Source organism: Artemia franciscana, chromosome 9 (assembly GCF_032884065.1).
Source record: "Artemia franciscana chromosome 9, ASM3288406v1, whole genome shotgun sequence".
Classification (NCBI taxonomy): domain Eukaryota; kingdom Metazoa; phylum Arthropoda; class Branchiopoda; order Anostraca; family Artemiidae; genus Artemia; species Artemia franciscana.
In genome coordinates, this window is record NC_088871.1 from 8,373,697 (window position 1) to 8,396,290 (window position 22,594).

General features: G+C 36.5%; 1 protein-coding gene across 1 annotated transcript in view; it reads right to left on the reverse strand.

The window, feature by feature from the left end:
- LOC136030953 (beta-hexosaminidase subunit alpha-like) overlaps positions 1–15,474 on the reverse strand; it is a 216,706-nt gene extending 201,232 nt beyond the window's left edge. Inside the window, exon 1 of the mRNA XM_065710094.1 lies at positions 15,241–15,474. Coding sequence (XP_065566166.1) covers positions 15,241–15,453 — 213 coding nt within the window. The 5' untranslated portion in view covers positions 15,454–15,474. The remainder of the gene's footprint in view (positions 1–15,240) is intronic.
- Positions 15,475–22,594: the final 7,120 nt, after the last annotated feature.

Below are 22,594 nucleotides of genomic sequence, written 5' to 3' on the forward strand. Positions count from 1 at the left end.
CCGAATTTTACCCGTGGACATGTTAAGGGTAATTGTCCGGGATAAATTTTCACCGGGGTGGAATTATCTAGAGGATCTTTCCATGGGAAGGAGGATTTTCTGTGTAGGCTGAGACCGATTTCACGAGATTATTTAAGAAACTATCATAAATTAAATAGAAAAAACTTTTTTTCAACTGCAAGTACGGAATAAAGTTAAAACCTAAAACGACCAGGCATTCCTACGTATATGAAGGGATTGCCCCCTCCCCAATACCTCGCTGCTTCCACTACAGTTAGAATTTTGTCCCAATTCTTCAATAACGACTCCTAAAACTTCAAAAGATTTACAACAGGTCAAATAATGGAAAGAACGATGTGTCCATCAGAGTGTGGGGTACATTATCAGGGTAATTACTGTTAGACTGAAAAGGAGCATAAAATAAATAAACTAATACTTCCACTTTTATTTTGTATTAGTTTTTTATGCAGCCTAAGGCTATGGGCTATTTGGGACCATCAGAGGGATGGAGTTTAACAGTCACAAGGGCAACCTTAACCAAAAGAAAAAGAGCATGAAATTAGAAGCCAACAAATGGCTCGAATGGCTTTCTGTTAGAGCGAAAAGTAAACGACTAAAAAATACATTTTAACAGTAGTAGGCTAAAGGTACAATGGAAAAGGTCAATATTTTTATTTTGATATCATTGTTACTTTAAAAAATTGGAGAATTAGAACCAATTATTATAGAGTCAATTTTATTTGCATCCACGGTCTAAAACGTGGTTTATTCGGCGGGATATCATTTTAAGTAGTATTAGTCGACAAAGAGCTTTTCCCTTTTATGTAACTTATATTCCCAATCTAAGTTGAAAATTCTATTTTTCTTTTCTTGTTTTGCCTATTCATGCTTAGATAATTCAAACAAGAGATTCTTATCATTTGTACAAAAATTGGCATGCTCTTCAGAAATGAGCGTGATTTCAGAACTTTACAAAAATAAGTCTTGAAATGGAATCAGTAAATTTTTGACACCAATAAAATCCAAGATACTGTGGCCTAAGCGTAAACATCAGGACTGGCCAAGACAAATAATATAATAAAATTGGACAAAAAAAAATTTACAGAGGGGCTCACAGTTACCACAGGACCCAATACCCAGGACCTACACACAAGAAAACGAGCAAAAATAAAAGCTATTCATGAATTAAACTACAGTGACATAGTAAGCAGATAACAAACTCAAATTTCCAGCATAATTCGTAATTCCCTTAGCTGTCGTGTTTTGGATTACGTAACTCACTCATATCTATCTTTAATGGCTTGGGTTGAACATTTAAACTACTCGCACCTTTCCCCCTTTACTTTTTAAGCAAACACCCCCCCCCCTGATTTCCATGAACTGATGCCGCTGCTTTATGCCGACTTGCCCTTGTGTAATAAGATTTGTAAAAAGCTGCTGTTAATTACAATAAAGCTTTCGGCACATATTTTACGCAAATACAAATAAATAGTTGGAGAAAATCTGAATTGGTTTGTTGTAGATTATGGTGCGAGTAGTTTAAATCTTCAACCCAAGCCATTTTTAAGCAAGACAAGAGGGAGGTACGGAATCCAAACCACGACAGCTGTGAGAAAGCTTGGAGAATAAGAATATTAGTGTTGGATTAATACCCTTTGATGATATGTAATAGTGTCGGGTAGTGTTTTTTTCTGTATTCTAATTGAAATAAGACTTTTTGGTATTTTCATAGAGGATATGCAAAAATTTTCCCCTTTTTAATTTTAAGTAAACACCCCCCCCCCGATTTATCATTCAGTATTGGTTGGGTTTCTATGTGTCTCTCTTTCTATCTCTTCCCCTCTCTACTTTCTTTCTTTTTTGAGTAGATTTTTGAAATTATTGCACTAATTCTGAGTAAACTGCATTTCTTTCCTCAGTCATACTTACTAAGACGATGAAAACGTCTTTTCCCATGAAATCTTCGTTGATTTGAGTTATATAATTGTCTTGAAATTTTTAATCTTTGCCATGGAGATTAACATCATATCTTCTCGCCGATTGTAGATTGGTCATTCAGAAAGTTGTTTGTTTACGAAAAACATGAAGAACTGATAGTTTATACAGCGTGCAAAGTATTCTAAGAAGGTTTTCTGAATAAAAACATTATACCTTTAATTTCAGTTTCAATGTTTTTTCATTGGCTTAGATTTTTGAAAATGTAAATTCCTATTAATTCAGTAATTAATAATTTTTTAAGCGTAAAAATTTTAATCTTCACAAAGGTTGTTTTTCTTCCTAAATTTAATGTACCTTACAACTTCATTCCTGAAAGCTTCAACCACCTGACTAGGTACTTTTCAAGATAGCAAAAAGCCCCTAAAACTAGAATTCTACCCATTTAACCCCTACAAACTTGAAGATTTTTGATGTTAGGTCAGGCTAATTTAAAAAAAAAACCATGGCGAGGATTAAAATTCTTAAGATTAAAAATAATTTAAGATTAAAATTTTTTAAGATTACACACGTTTTACAGCGTTGTTAGAAAATAATATTGAAACTACAAACGGCTCTAGTTCCTCAATTTTAGACCTACCAAGGACATTAAAACAATATTATTTTATTGGGTTTTGTTTATTCATTTGTTGTAGGCTAATTCATGTTCTTTTCAACTTAGAATTATTTTTTTATTCATGTCTGGTCCCCTTAGCTTTAGTGTGGCTTTCCGTTTTTCATTAAAGTTTTTATTTGGTAAACATTTTTAAAATTAGTATCTATAAATAGTTATCTTGTTTTTACCCTCCTAAAACTTAAAGTATGCTTACTAGTTGCCTACATGAGCTGTTTCAAGTAAGTGAATTTCGATTAGCTTGATATACAAAATTATTAACTAAATTCACTATATGTAACGGGTCTCACAAAGTCGCTTTCAAGGTCGATTGAATTGCTTATATTAACAAGGGAATCTGCTAAGGCTGTGGAAACGAAGTAAATTTATCATTGCAGGTAACCCTCCATTGAGACAATCCTAAAGAAGTAAAATTGTGTTTGAGTTGAAATAAAGACATAATTTAGATTCAAAGGCAAATTAAACAGAATAATAGCAAGATGAAAAAATACACCACTTAGATGCTCACAGGGAGTTCCAATTATTGTAAATCAAATAATGTTTAAAATTCATTTCGTCCCTCATTCCTGTATTTAAAAAACTCTTTCTTTCAATTCTTAAGATCAAATCATTGCACAAAGATTACTTAAAATGAATTGATCAAAGAATAATAATAAAAAATTGTGGAAAAGCGCATCAACGCATTAAAATATTGACAAAATAAGTAATCTGAAAATAATAAGTAAATTCAGTCTACAATTACAAAATAAGTAATTTCAGTCTACAAGTTATGTAGACTGAAAATTGTCACGTCATTCGGTTCAAGAAAGCCGCCAGATGCCAAACTTTTTACTAAAAAAGTTTGACAATGGAGTGGTGAAGGAGGGGTTTATGGAGGCTAATAGACAAAACTAATATTTTGAGTACAGGACATTTCATGGTAACTGATGCATGTGAGTCATTATAGTAAGCACATCTGGCTCATAAAATACTTGGGCTTTTCTTGAAGCTATTTGGGTACATGAGCGTGTTCCACATTTGGTTTGGACTCTCGGACGCTTCCATTGGATATTGTCCAGAAATCTGCACCTGCATATCTAGGCTTGTACAAAATCTTGCCGTTTAAAATATTCATTTTCTTTAAGTAAATGGATTTCTTATTTATTTTCACGATTCGACGTGACAGCATTGACGAAAATTTGGTATACCCAAAATTATTCTTAACTTTAATACAGTCAAAAGATAAATACTGGTTTTCAATAGACCTATGATGTGCCTAAATGGTATTAAATAAAAAAAACAAGCTTTTTGAACTGGAAGCAAGGAGGGACATTAAAACTTAAAACAAACAGAAATTATTCCGTATAATAAAGGGGCTGTCCCCTCCTCAACGCCTCGCTCTTTATGCTAAACTTTTTTTTTATTGTTTTAAAAAGTAGAGTTGTGAGAAAGAGTCAAACTTTAGCGTGAAGAGCGAGGCGTTGAGGAGGGGACAGCCCCTTTCAAATACGGAATATTCTCTGTTCGTTTTAAGTTTAAATGTTGCTCGTTACTTTCAGTTTAAAAAAACGTATTTTTCATTTAATTTTTGAACCTTTTTGAATTAATGTAGGTGTTGATTTAGGCTCACCGTACATAAATAATTAAAACGAAACTTGCACATTAATTTGAATATTTTTTTTTTTTTGCTAAATGGCTTTCTCAAATTTTTATCGGGCAATTTTTAGAAAAAGGGGCAGGGGAGGGGGCCTAGTTGCCCTTCATTTTTTGGCTACTTAAAAAGAGCAGTAGAACTTTTGGTTTTATTGACGTTCACTTTTAATAGTAATAAATATACCTAACTTACAAATTAACTTACGTAACGAACTTCTGTGTTCGTAGTTTTATTGTGTATATGAGGAGGTTCGCCCCCTGGCCAACACTTCGCTCTTTACGCTAAAGTTTGAATTTTGTTCTAATTCTTTAAGAATGATCCCTGAATCACAAAGGATTTAATTAGAATAAATAGTACTTATGAAAGTGCTAAAAAAAACTTTAGCGTAAAGAGCGATGTACTTACGAGGAGGCAAGCCCCCTAATATACGAAATAATTTTTCTTCGTTTTAAGCTTTAATGTTACTCCTTACTTTTAGTTGAAAAAAACAGTTTTTTTATTTAATTTCTGATTGTTTTTTAAATAATGCTGGGAAATCCGTTGCCCCCTTCATGGAAAATTCCCTTCCCGCATAAAAAATTCCTCCATGGAAAGACCTTCCCACGTACCCTTCTCTACGGTACATTAGAGTTCTCTGACACGCTGAATCTGATGGTGTGATTTTCACTAAGATTATATGGCTTTGATGGGGTGTTTTCCCTTTTTTTCAAAAATAAGGCAAATATTCTCAGGCTCGTTACTTTTGATGGTTAAGACTGAACTTGATGACACTTATACTGGCACTTACGCAGGGGGGTCCTTCGGGCCCGGGCCCCTCCTGAAATTTTGTGAAATGTTTAATTTCCCCATGGTTTCTTAGGATTTCTGGCAAAACTAGGACATTTATTAAGAATCTAGATGCATGTGTGAAGCCTTTTTTGGGGGATTTTACAGCATGCAATTATCCGGTCAAGTCACTGCCCAATTAATAACCCATTTTTTGTCTAACTTTTTACCCTTTTGGAAGTAATTAGCAATTGTACTGTTATTTTTTTTTTAAAGAGAGTTTGCTTTCCACAGCAAAATAGAATTATCCTTGATAATAGGGTGTTTATCCCCCCCCCCCTTTTTCAGGATAAAGTACAGATTTAATGGATGAATTTTGGAAACTATCATTTTTCATTAAAAATCTAAGTTTTTGCAATAGAAGAACTACCCCCCACAGCACCTGTATTGCACTGTTAACCCTAAAATTTCCCTTTCAGTAGGATATAATAGATTAACCACTGGTTCTAAATCGCTATGAAAATAACATGAGCCTAAAACACACTTTTGAGGCTTCAGTCTTCTTTCCCTCCCCCATCCGCTACAATACTACAGATTAAAGCTAATCTGTATTTTCCGATATACGTGCTTTTTGCATTACTAAATTTAAAAAAAGTGCTACTTTATATCTGCTGTTTGGAAGGTTTTGGCCCCCCCCCCCCCCCCGAAAAAAATTCCTGCGTAAGTGCCTGAACTTATATATGTGAAATTATAATGAAAATCTGATTCTTTTAATGTATCTATTGGTATGAAAATTCCGTTTTTTAGAGTTTTGGTTACAATTGAACCGGGTCACTCCTTATTTACAGTTCGTTACAACGAACTTTTTGAAAGAATATTGTTTTAATGTCCTTGGTACGTCTAAAATAGAGGAATTGGAGCCGATTGTATGTTTAATATTATTTTTAATATTATTTTATTATTTTTAATATTATTTTAATATAAAAAATTATAATCCTCACCGTGTTTTTTTAATTATATTACAGACTCTACGCCTGGGACTTGTCCTACTTAAATATCAGATGAAACTACAGAGGATGTATCTCTTTTGCATACTTCCATTAGACTTTCACTTGCATAGATCTATGTGTTCTTAGCAACCAGCGATAGCAACCATATCCAATATAAGGCTGGATTTTCAATGTAACTACATTAAAAAAAAAGTTTATTTAACTACAAGTAAGGAGCGACATTAAAACTTAAAACAGACAGAAATTATTCCGTATATAAGAGAAGTTGTCCCCTCCTCAACGCCCCCCTTTTTACGCTTAAGTTTGACTCTTTGTCACAACTCTACTTTTTAAAACAGCTAAAAAACTTTTTAAAATTAATTTTTTTTTAAATATAAATTTGATCTATGAAAAATTTGGTTTTTTTATATTACTTAAAGGAAAAATAAAATACGTAAGGCATATATAATTCTTAATTACTTACATTTGAAAATCACTTGCTCATTTTGAAAGCTGTTTTAAAACTGATACTGTTACCTCATAAATAACCAGTACATATACACAAAAAATATATCACTGAACCAATTCCCAAAATTCTTGTTTTTCAACTTCTGTCTATCTCCCATTTAACTAAAAAAGCCTCGGGTGTCTTATCTGTAATATAAGTAAGCTTTACTGTCCAAATATGGGTGTAATTTCAGTAGTATAGGGAGAAGTTAGTGCCAAATAAGGGTATAAAGTTAGGTGTAGACTCTGTAGTGTTTTCCTTTCAAAAGAGCACTATAAATTCTAACTTCAAATCAAATAAGCCCCATCTCAAGTTTATCATACCAGCCGTTCCGTTAAAGCCATTCGAACAACCTTGTAATGGCAAACACCCTTTTCAGACACAATCCCTCAAATATCATAACCTGGCGATCCAGAGATGGAAGGATGTCTTCTCAGCAAGACTATCTACTCTTGTCGTCACGTTGGAGAAGCTAGATCCAGACCTGCAAAGCCTACAGAGGACCTGACACAGGTTCCAAGTGCGGGTCGGATCACACCTTGGTCAAAATGTCTGTGAAGATCAGGATAGTGGCTCATAAACGGAAGGAACTCCCAAAAAGATTTGAGGTTGCCCGTCTTAAGGATCAGGCGGTAATAGAACTATTCCGTCTTCAGCTTTCAAATCGTTTCACCGCCCTTGAGCGTGAACACTCAAACGAGTCTCCTGAGGATGGGAACTCGAGAGGGACGTCGGTTAACGGAGATTGGCACAAGTTCCGAAATACACTGTAGGAGGTAGCTCTCGAAATTCTTGGAAGAGTGAAGCGAAAGCGAATATGGTGGATGTCTGAAGAGATCAACCAACTTGCATCAAAGAAAAGTCTGTTACCATCACGCCACTCAGCTGAATTCAAACAGCTACGCAAGCTATGCTACAAGTTGGGTAGAAAAGACAGAGGGATGTATCGAGAGAATATGGCGGTGGAGATGCAAAAAGCAGCTAGCCTGCCTGATAGTAGGAGACTGTACCAACGGCTTAAAGATTTAACTGGGAAGAGGTCGAAGAACTCGGCCTCTGTAACAGACGAACACGGTAACATCCTACAGAGTCGTGACGAAGTTGTTGACAGTTGGAAGCACCATTTCCAGAAACTCCTAAATCCCCAAGTGAACCCTTCACCACCTGCTCCAATTCTTCAAGTCGCCCAACCTCCCCAGCCTCCTTCCATCAACGCTCATTGACCAATACGCATGAGTCAAAATAGAGCCCCCTGACTAAGAGTAAATTCTGGCCGCAAGAGAAAAGCTGAAGAATCATAAAGCGCCGGGAATCGACACCATACCAGCAGAAATCTACAAGGCAAGCCCCTGACTTCTTGCACAGAACCTAGAAAAACTGGTAAAAAAAATTGGGTATGGGAGGTTGGGGATTTTTGGGCGAGACAGGACTGCATCCTGTCCCCCATCAACTTTGTTATCGATTGGATCATGAAGCGCGCCATGCAATCTGCAGGGGTGTCGAAGTAAGTCCTGACTTCTCCGTCAAAGACCTTTATTACGTAAATGACATTGCCCTGCTAGAAAACGATATAGATCATTAGCAAGCCATGCTTTGTAATGCTGCTGCTACTACAGATTTGGTTGGGCTGAAGATTAGTAAGGATAAAACCAAAATTCTGATAAATTCTGAGGATGTTCTCACAAGGGCCATCCCTATCGACAACTCCCGTTTAAAGGTTGTTGACCAGTTCAAATACCTGGGATCCCTTATCGACATTTCCGGCGGCTGCAGTACGGAAGTCCAGAGCAGATTATCATCAGCATCGATAGTCTTTGCTCAACTTAGGAAGAACCTGTGGAGACAGAGAGACGTCCTACTAAAAACAAAAATTCAGATCTTTGAAGCAACCGCCCGCTCGATACCCTTTATGGATGCGAGACATGGCCCCTGAAAGCAGCGGATGGTCATACTCTCAAAGTATTCGACCACTCCTGCCTGAGCCAAATCCTCGGTTTCATCCTACGAGACAGAATTAGCAACGCCGAAATTCATAGACGGTGTCACCAGAAGCAAGACATTGAAGCTCTAATAAAAAATGCCACCTAACATTGTTTGGCCATGTTTGTCAGAGGTCAGATGACACCCTCACTAAAAAGGTGCTATACTGCAAACCCCTCGCACACTGGATGAAGAAATGGGGTGGACAAGTCAAAATCTGGCTTAACACACTCAAGGCAGACTTAGAGTCGATTGGTGGTTACTGACAACACAGACAAAGATGGGACAAGCAGTGGTTCAAAATAGGTGCACCATACACACACGACATAGAGGCTTAACACTCGACCGTCTGCCAGATCATAGCACACGGGGGAGCTGAAGAGATTGTGTCTTTAAACAAGTACAAGTACAAGTAAGTTCCGTAAAACCGTATGTGCCCCTAAGGCATAACTTACAACCCTTGTCCCAGGGCTCTTGGGGTTGTGCAAACTCTAGAAGCATTGTTATATGTTCTTTGGACTATTTTGAACAAAATGACTATCTCGTAATTTCAATCAGATCTGTTTGTGAAAAGAGGGGTAGTCGAGGAGGGGGGCTAGTTGCTTTCATTGTTTTTGCCTTTTGAAAGGGAACTTAACATAACTTATAACCTATATGTCTATCTTAAAGTATCAATTGAATGCATTTAGAATTAACGACGAGTGTGTGGGGTCGGGGGTAGCTACCCTTTGATAACTGTTACTCTTAAAAATGGCACTACAGCTTCTGATTAACAATCCGATGAGCTCCCTTCGAAGCTTATAAAACCATCCTTGCTATAAAAACCTTATTTGCCCAGTTTTTGTGGTGGTTGTCCTCAAAGACATAATTTCCAGATCTTTCAACTACACTGAACAAAATGGATACCTCAAAATTTTGACTGGAGCTGTTTGGAGAAATGATGGACTAGGGAAGGGGGTTGGTTGCCCTTCAATATCTTTTAACTGTTAAAAGGGGTACTATCCCTTTCAATTTCCAATCGTATGAGCCCTTTCCAAAGTTTCTATGACAAATCCTTCTATATGAAGTTCCCTGGTCTAAAAAACAAATAATACATTGTCCCAACATCGTTTTTTACTTAGGCAATCCTAATGCGCTGTCTATAAAACTGCTATTGAGCTGCCTATGATAGGAGAGGCCCTACTATTAATGATGGTAAATTCCATCTGTCTTAGGTTGGATGTGTTTACTTTAATTTCTGTTTATTTTGAATTTACTCTGGGTTGTGTTTGTTTTGATATAGTAATTTCTATACAGTTCAGTTTTTAATATGGCTTATCAAATATGGCTTTTCTTGGCTTGTTGGCCCACAAACAGCCAAGCTTCTTGGGACAAAAATACGTTTTACGTTTGTAATAGAATTTTTGTATTAATAAGAAAATGAAATGATTCACTAATTACTTATTTTATTATTAATAAAATGATTGAATGATTTATTTATTATTTTTCTTTGGAAAGTCTTTTTTGGATCTTTAATTAATTTCGGTTTGTATTTTTTTAACATAATTTCATAATTGATTGATTGTAGGAGTATTTGTAAAGCATTTTTTCGGTTTTTATGGCACTTGGTATTAATCAAGTGACATATAGCAATCGCCAATTCTGTCGGTCTGTCTGTCGGTCCCGGTTTTGCTACTTTAGGGACTTCCAGGTAAGCTAGGACGATGAAATTTGTCAGGCGTATCAGGGACGGGACCAGCTTAAATTATAAATAGTCGTTTTCCCAGTTTGACCATCTGGGGGGGGGGAGTGGGGGGCCGGTTAATTCGGAAAAAATAGAAAAATTGAAGTATTTTTAACTTACGAAAGGTTGATCAGATCGTAATGAAATTTGATGTTTGGAAGGATATCGTGTCTCAGAGCTGTTATTTTCAATCCCGACTGGATCTGGTGACATTGGAGGGGGGGATATGGGAGGGGGAAACCTAAAATCTTGGAAAACACTTAGAGTGGAGGGATCGGGATGAAACTTGGTGGGAAAAATAAGTACAAGTCCTAGATACATGATTGACATAACCGGAACGGATCCGCTCTCTTTGGAGTGGTTGGGTGGGGGTAATTCTGAAAAATTAAAAAAATGAGGTATTTTTAACTTACGAACGGGTGATCGGATCTCAATGAAATTTGATAATCAGAAGGAAATGGTGTCTTAGAGCTCTTATTTTAAATCCTGACCAGATCTGGTGACATTGGGAAGGGGGGGGGGAGTTGGGAGGGGAAAAACCTAAAACTTGGAAACCACTTAGAGTGGAGGGATCGGGATGAAACTTGGTGGAAATATTAAGCACAAATCCTAGATACATGGTTGACATAGCCGGAACGGATCCGCTCTCTTTGGGGTAGTTGGGGGGGGGGGTAATTCGGAAGAATTAGAAAAAATGAGGTATTTTTAACTTACGAACGGGTGATCGGATCTCAATGAAATTTGATATTTAGAAAGATATCGTGTCTCAGAGCTATTATTTTAAACCCGACCGGATCTGGCGACATTGGGGGGGGGTTGGTAGGGGGAAACCTAAAACTTGGAAAACACTTAGAGTGGAGGGATAGGGATGAAACTTGGTGGGAAAAATAAGAAAAGTCCTAGATACATGATTGCATAACCAGAACGGATCCGCTCTCTTTGGGGTAGTTGGGGGAGGGGTTAATTCTGAAAAATTAGAAAAAATGAGGTATTTTTAACTTACGAACGGGTGATCGGATCTCAATGAAATTTGATATTAAGAAGGATATCGTGTCTCAAAGCTCTTATTTTAAATCCTGACTGGATCTGGTGACATTGGGTGAAGTTTGGGGTGGGGAACCTAAAATCATGGAAAACGCTTAGATTGGAAGGATCGGGATGAAACTTGGTGGGAAAAATAAGAGCAGAAGTCTTAAATACGTGATTTACATAATTGGAACGGATCCGCTCTATTAGGGGGGGGGGGGCTAATTCTGAAAAATAAGAAAAAAACGACGTGTTTTTGACTTACGAAGGAGTGATCGGATCTTCATGAAACTTCATATTTAGAAGGACCTCGTAATCGGATCTCTTATTTTAAATCTCAACCGGATCAAGCGTAATTGGGGGGGCAGTTGGGGGGGGACCGGAAATCTTAGAAAACACTTAAAGCGGTGAGATCAGGATAAAACTGGACGGGAAGAATAGAAACCTGTCTAAGATACGTGACTGACATAACCGGACCGGATCTGCTCTCTTTGGTGGAATTGGGGGGGGGGGGGGTAATTTTGAAAATGGAGGTATTTGCTTACACACTTTTGCAGTGTGTTTTTCACTTTTTTATCTTATACTCCATCTGTTTCTTTTGAAGGGAAATAAATATATACATACATAATATTTGAAATATGATAAGTCAGCCAGGTACCCAGAATAATCTGTAGGCAATTTAATGACTAAATCTTCTTTTTAATTTTTAAAAACATATGTTTGACTTAAAATTTGGAAACTGGAAACCATAAAAAGTGCTTGACTATTAGTCAAGTAGGACATAAACTAAAAAAGTTTACTTCTGTTTATACCAAGGTCAGGTAACTTTGGCAGATGAATTCAATTGGATGAGTAATGAATTGCCTTTCGGTTTACCTTCAGAACTTGATAATCTCAACTGTTCCAGCTGATCTCACAGAATTAGTTTAAAAAACGAAAACAAATAGCTAATTACGATTAATAAGGGAAGTGTTTTGATAACTCATAAATATATAAAAAACAACAAACACCATAAGAAAACATTATCAGTGTCCTAGTGTAGAGTGTCTAAGGGGACACCAAGACAATATGGAGGTTCATACTGTACAGGGAGAAGTGACAGTATCAGAGACACGGTACAGTATTGTAACTCAAGGCAAAATTTTGATATTTTATGTATTTTACATCATTTACATAATTTTACACAATTTACGTATTTTACCGTTATTTTACTGACATGTTTTATGACGCGTTGCAATTTTCAAAGCACAAAAGTGCAAAGAGGCTAGCAGAAAAGGGACTGAATATGATTTTGTTCAGTGTATATCTGTGTTCCCCGGTTTAGAAGGCTGCCTGTCTGACTTAGGGCTCTTGTTATCAGAACAATAAAGTATATTATTATAGTACAGGTAATTATAATTTTTAAATGGTGAAATATTAGCTGAAATAAAATTACTTTAGTTCTGAGAACAGTTAAAGACGTAAAGACGTAAAGGGCAACAACGCAATTCGTCAAGATATTTCGCCAGGGACTTCTGCCCAGCTGTCTTCAGTGCTCAAACAAAAAGAGGGAACATTAACCTTTTGGATTAACTCTAACTGAGCAGAAGATAAATTGAATCAAACGAACTAAAAAAACAAGCCAGAATAAATGAAAAACTATTCAGATTGGGCAACAATTCTCTATTTAGTGATTAACTTAGCTTGTCTACTGACCTAGGGCTAATTTTCATTGTGGTCATACGACCCTGACTAAAACTTAACAAGAATGTTATTTAAGTCCTTCAATTTTAAGTTATTGTAAATTGGGTTTAAAGGAATATCTCCAGTATCTCAATTTAAATCAAAGTCTCTATTTATGGATTTTGCTTAATTTCAATTGCCTTTCTAAAAGAATGAGGGAAACCATTAGCTTTAAATATTAAAGTTACCTCATTAAACAGAACTAAATGATATGAATTTTAAAAAATATGGAGGACAGAAGCAGAATAAATATCCTCATTTTCATTTCAAATCTCAGAGAAATCTTGTATTCATGCCGTCTTTTCCCCAGATGCTTGCATTTACGCCCCTCCCACTGCTGAAAAATACATTCTAGGAATATCCCCCTCCTCTGCAAAAGTTGTTATCAGTTATATTTAGTTAATATTTCTGCATTATGTTAGCCTACCCCCCCCCCTCCCCCCACACACAGATTTGTCAAAGGCAAAAGAATTCTTGTGGTGATTTATATCTCTTCATTTGATAGATTTTGACATAGGCCTCTACATTTAGGAGCATATTATATTATTCCTTCACCAAACTTTGGAAAAAATTTAATAAGAGATCCAATAATGACCTTATGGTTTATGTAGAAATTTTTTGCAAGGACAAATAGGTACTTACCATCTATAGGTACTTACATCTATAGGTACTTACTTATGTACTTTAAAGAGGAGACTTTTCTTAAGCATAGTTTAACCCTTGACATATCAAGCCTATGTTGTCAGTTTACCAGGCTGGAGTCTCTTAAGAACCTTATTCTTTTCTTGTTATTTCTGAATTGTTTTTTCTTTAAGGTGTCTGAAATTACTTTTTGAGTGTAAGGAGTTATATCCCAATTAAAGATGTGTTGCAAATAAATACACCAATCACCTCATGGAATATAGCTTATAAACCATGGTCCTGATGGCCTCAAGTGCATTTTTTTTCTAAAAGAATAAAATAGCAATGTCCATAAGAAATACAAATATAGGTCTAAATCTTGTGAAGACTCTTGCAAATACCTTCCTTCTTCTTTTTCCTCTACCCAGGGTTTTGGCTTATCATGAGCCTGGCACAACTTCCAGCTTAGTAAACAGAAGCTAAAGAAATGATTGTAGGCCTCAAGCTCAAATGCAGGTTGGGAATGGTGTGTTCAACCTCAAACATCTACTATGGTCATTCTTTAAATGTTTTGAAATATTTAATAAAAATGGATCCAAAATTTTTCTCAAATTCAAGCTCAAATAGGTAACAAGGAGTTACCTTGTCATGACCTGTGATTTGAGAGAGGTTAACAATGAAAACTTTATTATTTTTCAAAAGACCATTCCTGGAGAATTATTGCTTGCCTAAGCTTTTCTCAATAGCCTTACAAATTTTAGATGACCAGTAATTTCAACAACCTATCAAAATAGCCCTAGAGCTTTCAAATTTGGCAGAAAACTGCCAAATTACAATTTTCATCAAAATTTTTAATTCAAGATTATTTACATATAATCTTGACTGGAGCAAAGCTGGCAAATATTTTAGGCTACCTTTTATTAAAAAGGGTTGATACAGTGAAACAAATTTGTTTGAATGAAGAAAAGTCCTCTGAGAGTGCAAGGTTCTAAATTTACAGTTGTTGTAATCTATATTTGTAACTTAAATTTATAGTTGTTGTTCTAATTTACAGTTGTTTTCTGGTTAAAATCCATAGATGTTAAACTTGATAAGTCTGCTGTTGATCTTTCCACAAACAAACACTGATTTTTTTTTGCAAATTCCATTTTTGGCCCTGTTTTGGCACCTTGTTTTTTATTATTTATCAACAGAAAATTACCAAAAATTTTGAGAACTACTTCATATGTTGCTCTATTATGAGGAGGGGGGGGTAAAATGATGCAATGCCCTTCTAGAAATTAGACATATAAGTTTTAATATTTGATTTGAACAATTTTTGGTAGCCCATTTCTGTTGGCCAATAATAAGGAATAACAAATGTATCTTTACAGGCATTTATACAAAATTTACAAAGGAAGTGATTGGTATAGGATATTTGAAAAGAACATATAGAGAAGCATCAAACAGTATTTTTCAATTCTAACTAATTAAGTGACTATAAATGCTAATTGTGTTTGTCTGTATTATCTCTGCTTAGCTTTAGGCTGGCCCAAGTTACCATTTGGGCTATCTAGAATAGGCCACCAAAGAAAAATCAGTCTAAATACCATTAAGTTACCCTAGTAATATCAGGGGTATTCATAAGCCATTCAAAAAGGGTGATGAGAGTTTCTAGAGGGCTACCTTGAACTGAAAGAGGTTAGGTCTTATGACAAGAAACTCATTTGACGTCTTCCATTGCTGTGGAAAAGGCCATGGGTTGCCAACTGTAGGTCTTATCCATGGTCCGCTACCCTTTGGAAGATTAAAAGGGAAATCCTCAGTATCAAGTGCTAATACAGTGACGCAAAGGCCTAAATTAAGAATCGAAAATCCAAACACAGATTTTGGAGTCATATTTTTTCTTTTTAAAATTTCGCGGGCTTGGATCAACGTCAAAACGTTGATGCCTTTCAAGGAAATTTCTTGGGGTAGTTTTGGTCGTATAAACTTCGAAGTGGGCTCATTCCATTGGTAATTGTGGGTTCTAGGACCATTTTGAAGAGTCAAAGGTGATCGGAGGGTAATACCTGCACCCAAAGCCAGGGGACAGGTATTGTAAGTTATACCCCGGTGGAATTTAAGGTTTTTACAAAAGGGGTGCTGGTATACACTTCAGAGGAGTCCCATTTAACTGCAAAATGGAGTTTCTAGTTTAGTTTTTCAGATTCAAATGTTTTTGAAGGGTATTTCTCCCCCTCCGCTTTTTTCAAATGCATCAAACAAAAATTTGTGACAGCCATTTCCCCGCCCCCAGGACACTTCCCTCCCAGGACCCGGACGCAAGGGTTGCAATTTATGCCCCGGGGGCATATAAGTTTTTTTTAAGGCTTTTATAGAAGAGATGGTCGTATAAACTTCATAGGGGTGTTCATTCATTGACAAATCAGAAGTTTGGTACCCTTTTTGAGAGTAAAAAATTATTGAAGAGTAATAATTACCCCCACCCTTTTCCCCCCAATGCATCCGGCCAAAATTTGGAGATAGATACTTTGTTCAAAATAATTCAAAGGTCAGATAAAAAAAATCCCCATGATTGAGAGGAATCCCCAGAGCCCAGGGAATAGTATTGTATGGGATGGTTCTTGTGTAAGGGATGATTGTGTAAATTTCAAAAGATGCTCATTTCTTTGGAAATTTAAAGTACTAGTTCCGTTTTAAAAGTCAAAAATGATGGGAGTGCATTTACCCCCGACACCCTCTCTCCCTCAAATGCAACCGATCAAAACTTTCAGATAGCCTTTTTCTTCAAAATAGTCCAAAGACCACACAACAAAAAGTGCGGGGTCAACATAACCCCCGAGCCTGGGGGAAGGTTTTCAAGTTAAGCTCAAGGGGCATATAAGAAAAAGGGCTAGTATAAACTTCAGAAGCGGCTCAAATTTTCTAAAATTGAAAGATTTAGTTCCCTTTTTAAGAGTTAAAAGTAATCGGATGCTCAAAATGAATCCGATCGAATGTTGGAGATAGTCATTTGGCTAAAAATTGGCCAAATATCGTATGACAAAAACTTCAGGGATTACACAACCCCCTAGAACCCGAGTTCAAGTGTTATAAGTGATGTCCGTGGGTATATACGGCTTTTTACAAAAGGAATAGTCTTATAAAATTCAAAAGGGGATCATTATATTTTAAATTGGAAGCTCTAGATTACCTTTCAAGAGTCCTAAGGGCCTGGAGTGCGAATAGTCTCCCTTCCATCTCTCCCCCCATTGAATTCGATCGAAGTTTAGAGATGACCATTTTGTTCAAACTAAACCAAAGATTACATAACAAAAACTTCAGAGCTAACACAACCGCCCAGAGCCAGGGGGTTAGTGTTTTAATATATGCTCTGGGGGCATATACTGTTTTTTGGAAGGGATGTTTGCATAAACTTTGGAGCAGGCTTATTTGATTATAAATGGAAAGTTCTAATTCATTTTAAAAATTCAAGAGTGATCTGACAGCGACTAGCCCTCCACTCTAAACACACACACTTTCCCCCCAAATTCATTAGTTCCAAGAATTTAGATAGCAATTTTGTTCAAAATAGTCCAAGTATCATATAACAATGCCTTAAGGGTTGACAAAACCCTGCGAAGCCCGAAGTAAAAAGTTGTAAGTTACTCCCCGTAGCAATATGAGATTTTATGGAAGGGAATGGTCCTATAAATTTTTAGAGAAGGCTCATTTCATTGTAAGTTGAATATTCTGGTTCTCCATTTTACGAGCCAAATGTGATAAGAGGGCAAAAACACTTCCCATCCTCCCCATGACCTGTTTTCCCCACATACACTCGATGGACAGTTTGATATAGCCATTATGTTTAGTTTAGTCCAAAGAAATTATAATTAGGCCTTCGGGGCTGATATAACCACCAGAGCCTTGGGGCAACGGTTGTGAGTCCTACTCCTCGGGAATATAAGGCTCTATGAAAAAGATGGCCTTATAAAACTTAGAAGGGGCTCATTTGATTGGAAATTTGAAGCTCTATTTCCTTTTAACCTTTTTATCTCCTTTTCTAGTTCCTTTTCCTTTTCATAGAGTCAAAAGTGATTTTACGGCAAATAGGTTCTGCCCCACTTTTTCTTTACCCAAAAATGCAGCTGATCTAATTTTTGAAGTAACTCTCTAGTTCAAAATGGTCTAAAGACCATAAAAAAAAATCCGTCGGTATTGAAACAATCACCAGAGCCTGAGACGAGGTTTGTAAGTTATGCCTTAGAAGCATATCAGGTTTTTTTTTATAGGTGGTGGTCTTATAAACTTTCGATGAGCCTTATTTAAATGAAAATAGAGAGTTATTTCTCAATTAGAGGCCCCCCATGTCCTCATTTCCCCAAATGCAACGAATTGAAATTTTGTAATAGCATTATTTTTTCAAAATAGTCCACATGTCAAATAACTATGTTTCTGGGTTTGAAACATTCACTCCTGTAGCCCTCGGGGAAAGAGCTATAAACTATGCCAGTTACCCCCCGTTAATATCTAAGGTGAATATAGAAGGTTTGGTAGTATACACTTTGGCTGAGGCTCATTAGATTGAAAATCGAAATTTCCCTTTTTGCCTTTTTAAGATTAAAAGGAGATGAGAGAGTAACAAGCCCCCTCCCCTTCTGGCTCGCTCACTTTTTCCCCAATATATTCGATTAAAGTTTTGAGATAGAGATTTTGTTCAAAATAGTCCATAGGCCGAACGTCTATGCTTCCGGTGTTGAAGCCCCTAAGGAAAGGGATTTGAGTTATGCAAGATGCTTTCTGTTACTATTTTACTTTGTTTGCTTGAATACTTGGATTTTCTAATTTACGGGGCAACTTTGGTTAATGGGGCAAGGACTGTAGGCTATGGAAATTGTTTATTGTTACTTTGTTTACTTTGATGCTTTCTTTACTTTGATATTTTCTTTCCTTTGATACTTTTATATTGTTACTTCGATTCTAGTTTTGGAACTTTGATGAAACTTTGACAGTAAAAAAATTTATTTTGAAATAGAGAACTTCGAAAAACTTGAAAATTTGGCAATAACAAAGAGCAGAAACTAATTAAAAAAATTCGAACAGGAAGTTTTTCAAGAAAAGTAAAGACCATATTAAACTTAAGATCTGCAGAAATAAAAATTTATAATGATTCAAACTTAAAACAACCTCAATGTGATTTTCATTTTATTTTCAAGTGGCCAGTAAAAAACAATATATTTGTACTACGAATCGTGAAGAACAAAGAAATATGCGGTTCCAAGACATGCAAAAACAAGGACTAGAACGAATTAAAAATGAGCAGGAAGAACAAAGAAATAAGCGGTTGAAGGATGTGCTACAGCGAGAACAAAGAAATTTGCAGTAGGAAGGTATGCGGCAGCAAGAAGTGCAAGTGACAGCGAGATTCAAAACGTGTCAGAAATGCTATTGATAAGTCATTGCGATCCTTCAATTTTATATGCATTCATTTTGGAGCTCTCCATTTTCCCAACACACACACACACACACACACCCAAATACACACATACACACACACACACACACACACACACACACACACACACACACACACACACACACACACACACACACACACACACACACACACACACACACACACACATTGCGGTGAAACTAGATTGATTGTTGGGAGTTTTTCAATATCATTAAAAAGCAGTTGCTCTTATAAGACACAAACACACACACACACACACACACGTTTAATATGATCTTAAGTTTCAGATCTTAAGTTTAATATGGTAAAGACCATATTAAACTTAAGATCTGCAGAAATAAAAATTTATAATGATTCAAACTTAAAACAACCTCAATGTGATTTTCATTTTATTTTCAAGTGGCCAGTAAAAAACAATATATTTGTACTACGAATCGTGAAGAACAAAGAAATATACGGTTCCAAGACATGCAAAAACAAGGACTAGAACGAATTAAAAATGAGCAGGAAGAACAAAGAAATAAGCGGTTGAAGGATGTGCTACAGCGAGAACAAAGAAATTTGCAGTAGGAAGGTATGCGGCAGCAAGAAGTGCAAGTGACAGCGAGATTCAAAACGTGTCAGAAATGCTATTGATAAGTCATTGCGATCCTTCAATTTTATATGCATTCATTTTGGAGCTCTCCATTTTCCCAACACACCCACACACACACACACCCAAATACACACATACACACACACACACACACACACACACACACACACACACACACACACACACACACACACACACACACACACACACACACACACACACACACACACACACACACATTGCGGTGAAACTAGATTGATTGTTGGGAGTTTTTCAATATCATTAAAAAGCAGTTGCTCTTATAAGACACAAACACACACACACACACACACACACACAAAAAAAAAAAAAAAATTAGAAAAAATGAGATATTTGTAACTTACGAACTGGTGATTAGATCTTAATGAAGTTTGATATTTAGAAGGTTCTTGTGATTCAGAGCTCTTAATTTAAACCTCGATTAGATCTGTTGACATTGGGGGGAAGTGGAGGGGAAACCGGAAATCTTGGAAAACGTGAAAATTAAGGTATCTTTATTTTACGAATGGGTGATCGGATCTTAATGAAACTTGATAAATAGAAAGGTCTTATGTCTCAAATGCCCCATTTTCAATTCAAATCGGATCCAGGGACATATTGAGCTGGAGGGGGGAAACAGAAATCTTGGAAACCGGAAATCTTGGAAAACGCTTAAAGTGGAGAGATCCGGATAAAACTTGATGGAAAGGAGAAGCACAAGTTCTAGATACGTGACTGACACAATTGGAACGGATCTGCTCTATTTGGGGAAGTTGGGGGGATTTCCAGAGTTTTGGCGATTCTGGTGCTTCTGGACCTGCTAGGACAATGAAAAAAAGTAGGCGTGTCATGGACCTGCACAAGTTGACTTGATAACAGTCGTTTCCCATATTCGACCATCTGGGAGGCTGGAGGGAGAGCAAAATTGAAAAAATGAGGTATTTTTAACTTACGAATGGGTCAACGGATCTTAATGAAATTTAATATTTAGAATGACCTTGTTTCACGGAGCTCTTATTTTAAATCCTGACCGTATCCAGTAATATTGGGGGAATTGGAGGGGGAAATGGGAAATCTTGAATAACGGTTAGAATGGAGATAGCGGGATTAAACTTGGTGGGAAGAATAACCCCAAGTTCTAGATACATGATTGACATAACCTGACTGAATCCGCTTTCTTTGGGGGAGTTAGGGGGTCCAGTGCTTTGGCAAGTTCAGTGGTTCTTGACGTGCTAGGACGATGAAAATCGGTACGAATGTCAGGTACCTGCACAAGTTGACTTGATAAAGTCATTTTTCCCGATTCGACCATCTTGGGGACTGAAGGAAGAAGAAAAACTAGAAAAAAATTAGGTATTTTTAACTTACGAATGGGTGATCGGATCTTAATGAATTTTGATATTTAGAGGGACCTCTTGTCTCAGAGTTCTTATTTAAATCCCGACCGGCATTAAGCCTCTGATTTTCTTTTAATTCAATCTATTGATTCTTGGAATTTTGCCAGAGCTCATGCCATATGAGCTCTTAGCTCTTGTTCAACATTAACATTGGCTATCTCTATTTGTGAGGAAACATAAATATTTACTAAGTTCGTTGAACTAATGAACTAACTGTCCCGTAGCTACTCTATGAGCTGATAAACAATCTAGAGGGCTATAAAAACTTCAGACAAAAGACGGCAAAATCAATCTCTTGATTCTTGGAATTTTGCTAGAGCTCATGTCATATGAGCTCTTGGCTCTTCTGACCTCGTAACAAGAACTATATGAGCTTTTAGCTTTTGTCTTATAATAATACTAGAAAATCCTCCATCCCTTTCATTGAACTTCTCTTCCCCCATGACAAATTTCTTCAAGGAAAAATCCTCCCACGCAGGCCTATCCCCTCAACACCCCCTACCAAAAATACCCCTGAAAACCTCTGTACACTTCCCAATAACCATTACTGTATGTAAACACTGGTCAAATTTTGTCACTTGTAGCCCCTCCCCCGGAGACTGTGGGGAAGTAAGTAATCCCTAAAGACATAATTATTATGTTTTTCCACTATGCTGAACAAAATGGCTACCTCAAAATTTTGATCTGTTGACTTTGGGAAAATAAATGTGGGAGGGGCCCTAGGTGCCCACCAATTTTGGTCACTTAAAAAGGGCACTAGAACTTTTAATTTCCGAAAGAATGAGCCTTCTTGCAACATTCTCGGACGACTTGGTCGATACGATGACCCCTGGAAAAAGAATAAATAAATAATAAAAAAAATGAAAAAAAAAACACGCACCCGTGATCGGTCTTCTGGCAAAAAATACGGAGTTCCACATTTTTGTAGATAGGACCTTCCAACTTCTACAACAGTGTTCTCTGATACGCTGAATACGATGTTGTGATTTTGTTAATATTCTATGACTTTTAGGGGGTGTTCCCCACTATTTTCCAAAATAAGACTAAACTAAACTTGATGAAACTTATATATTTAAAATCAGCATTAAAATGCGATTCTTTTAATATATCTCTTAGTATCAAAATTCCGTTTTTTAGAGTTTTGTTTACTATTGAGCCGGCTCACTACTTATTACAGTCCGTTACCACGAACTGTTTGATATATTAATACAAAAAATATTGAAAAACCTGTCACAATTAAACACACACAATATATAACATAGGAAAAAGAAAAACATAATCATTACTTCCTAAGAATGCGGGACCAAAAAATTTAATTCCTATCGATTTTTCTATTATGTTTTGCAATCTGTTTGGCAACGGCACCCCTCTGGGTCAACAACCTTAAATTTCCCTATAGCGCGTGAATTTCTATACCACGGGGGCAGATGAAGCAGATACTTGGCAAAGCGAAAGAATATGGATCGGATTTTACTCTTGTTACTTATAGTTAGGAGTTTCCAGAAGGTTGCGGCGTAGAGAATATGGGGAAGGCCAACAGCATTATATTGACTTGCTAGAAAAGATCGGTCG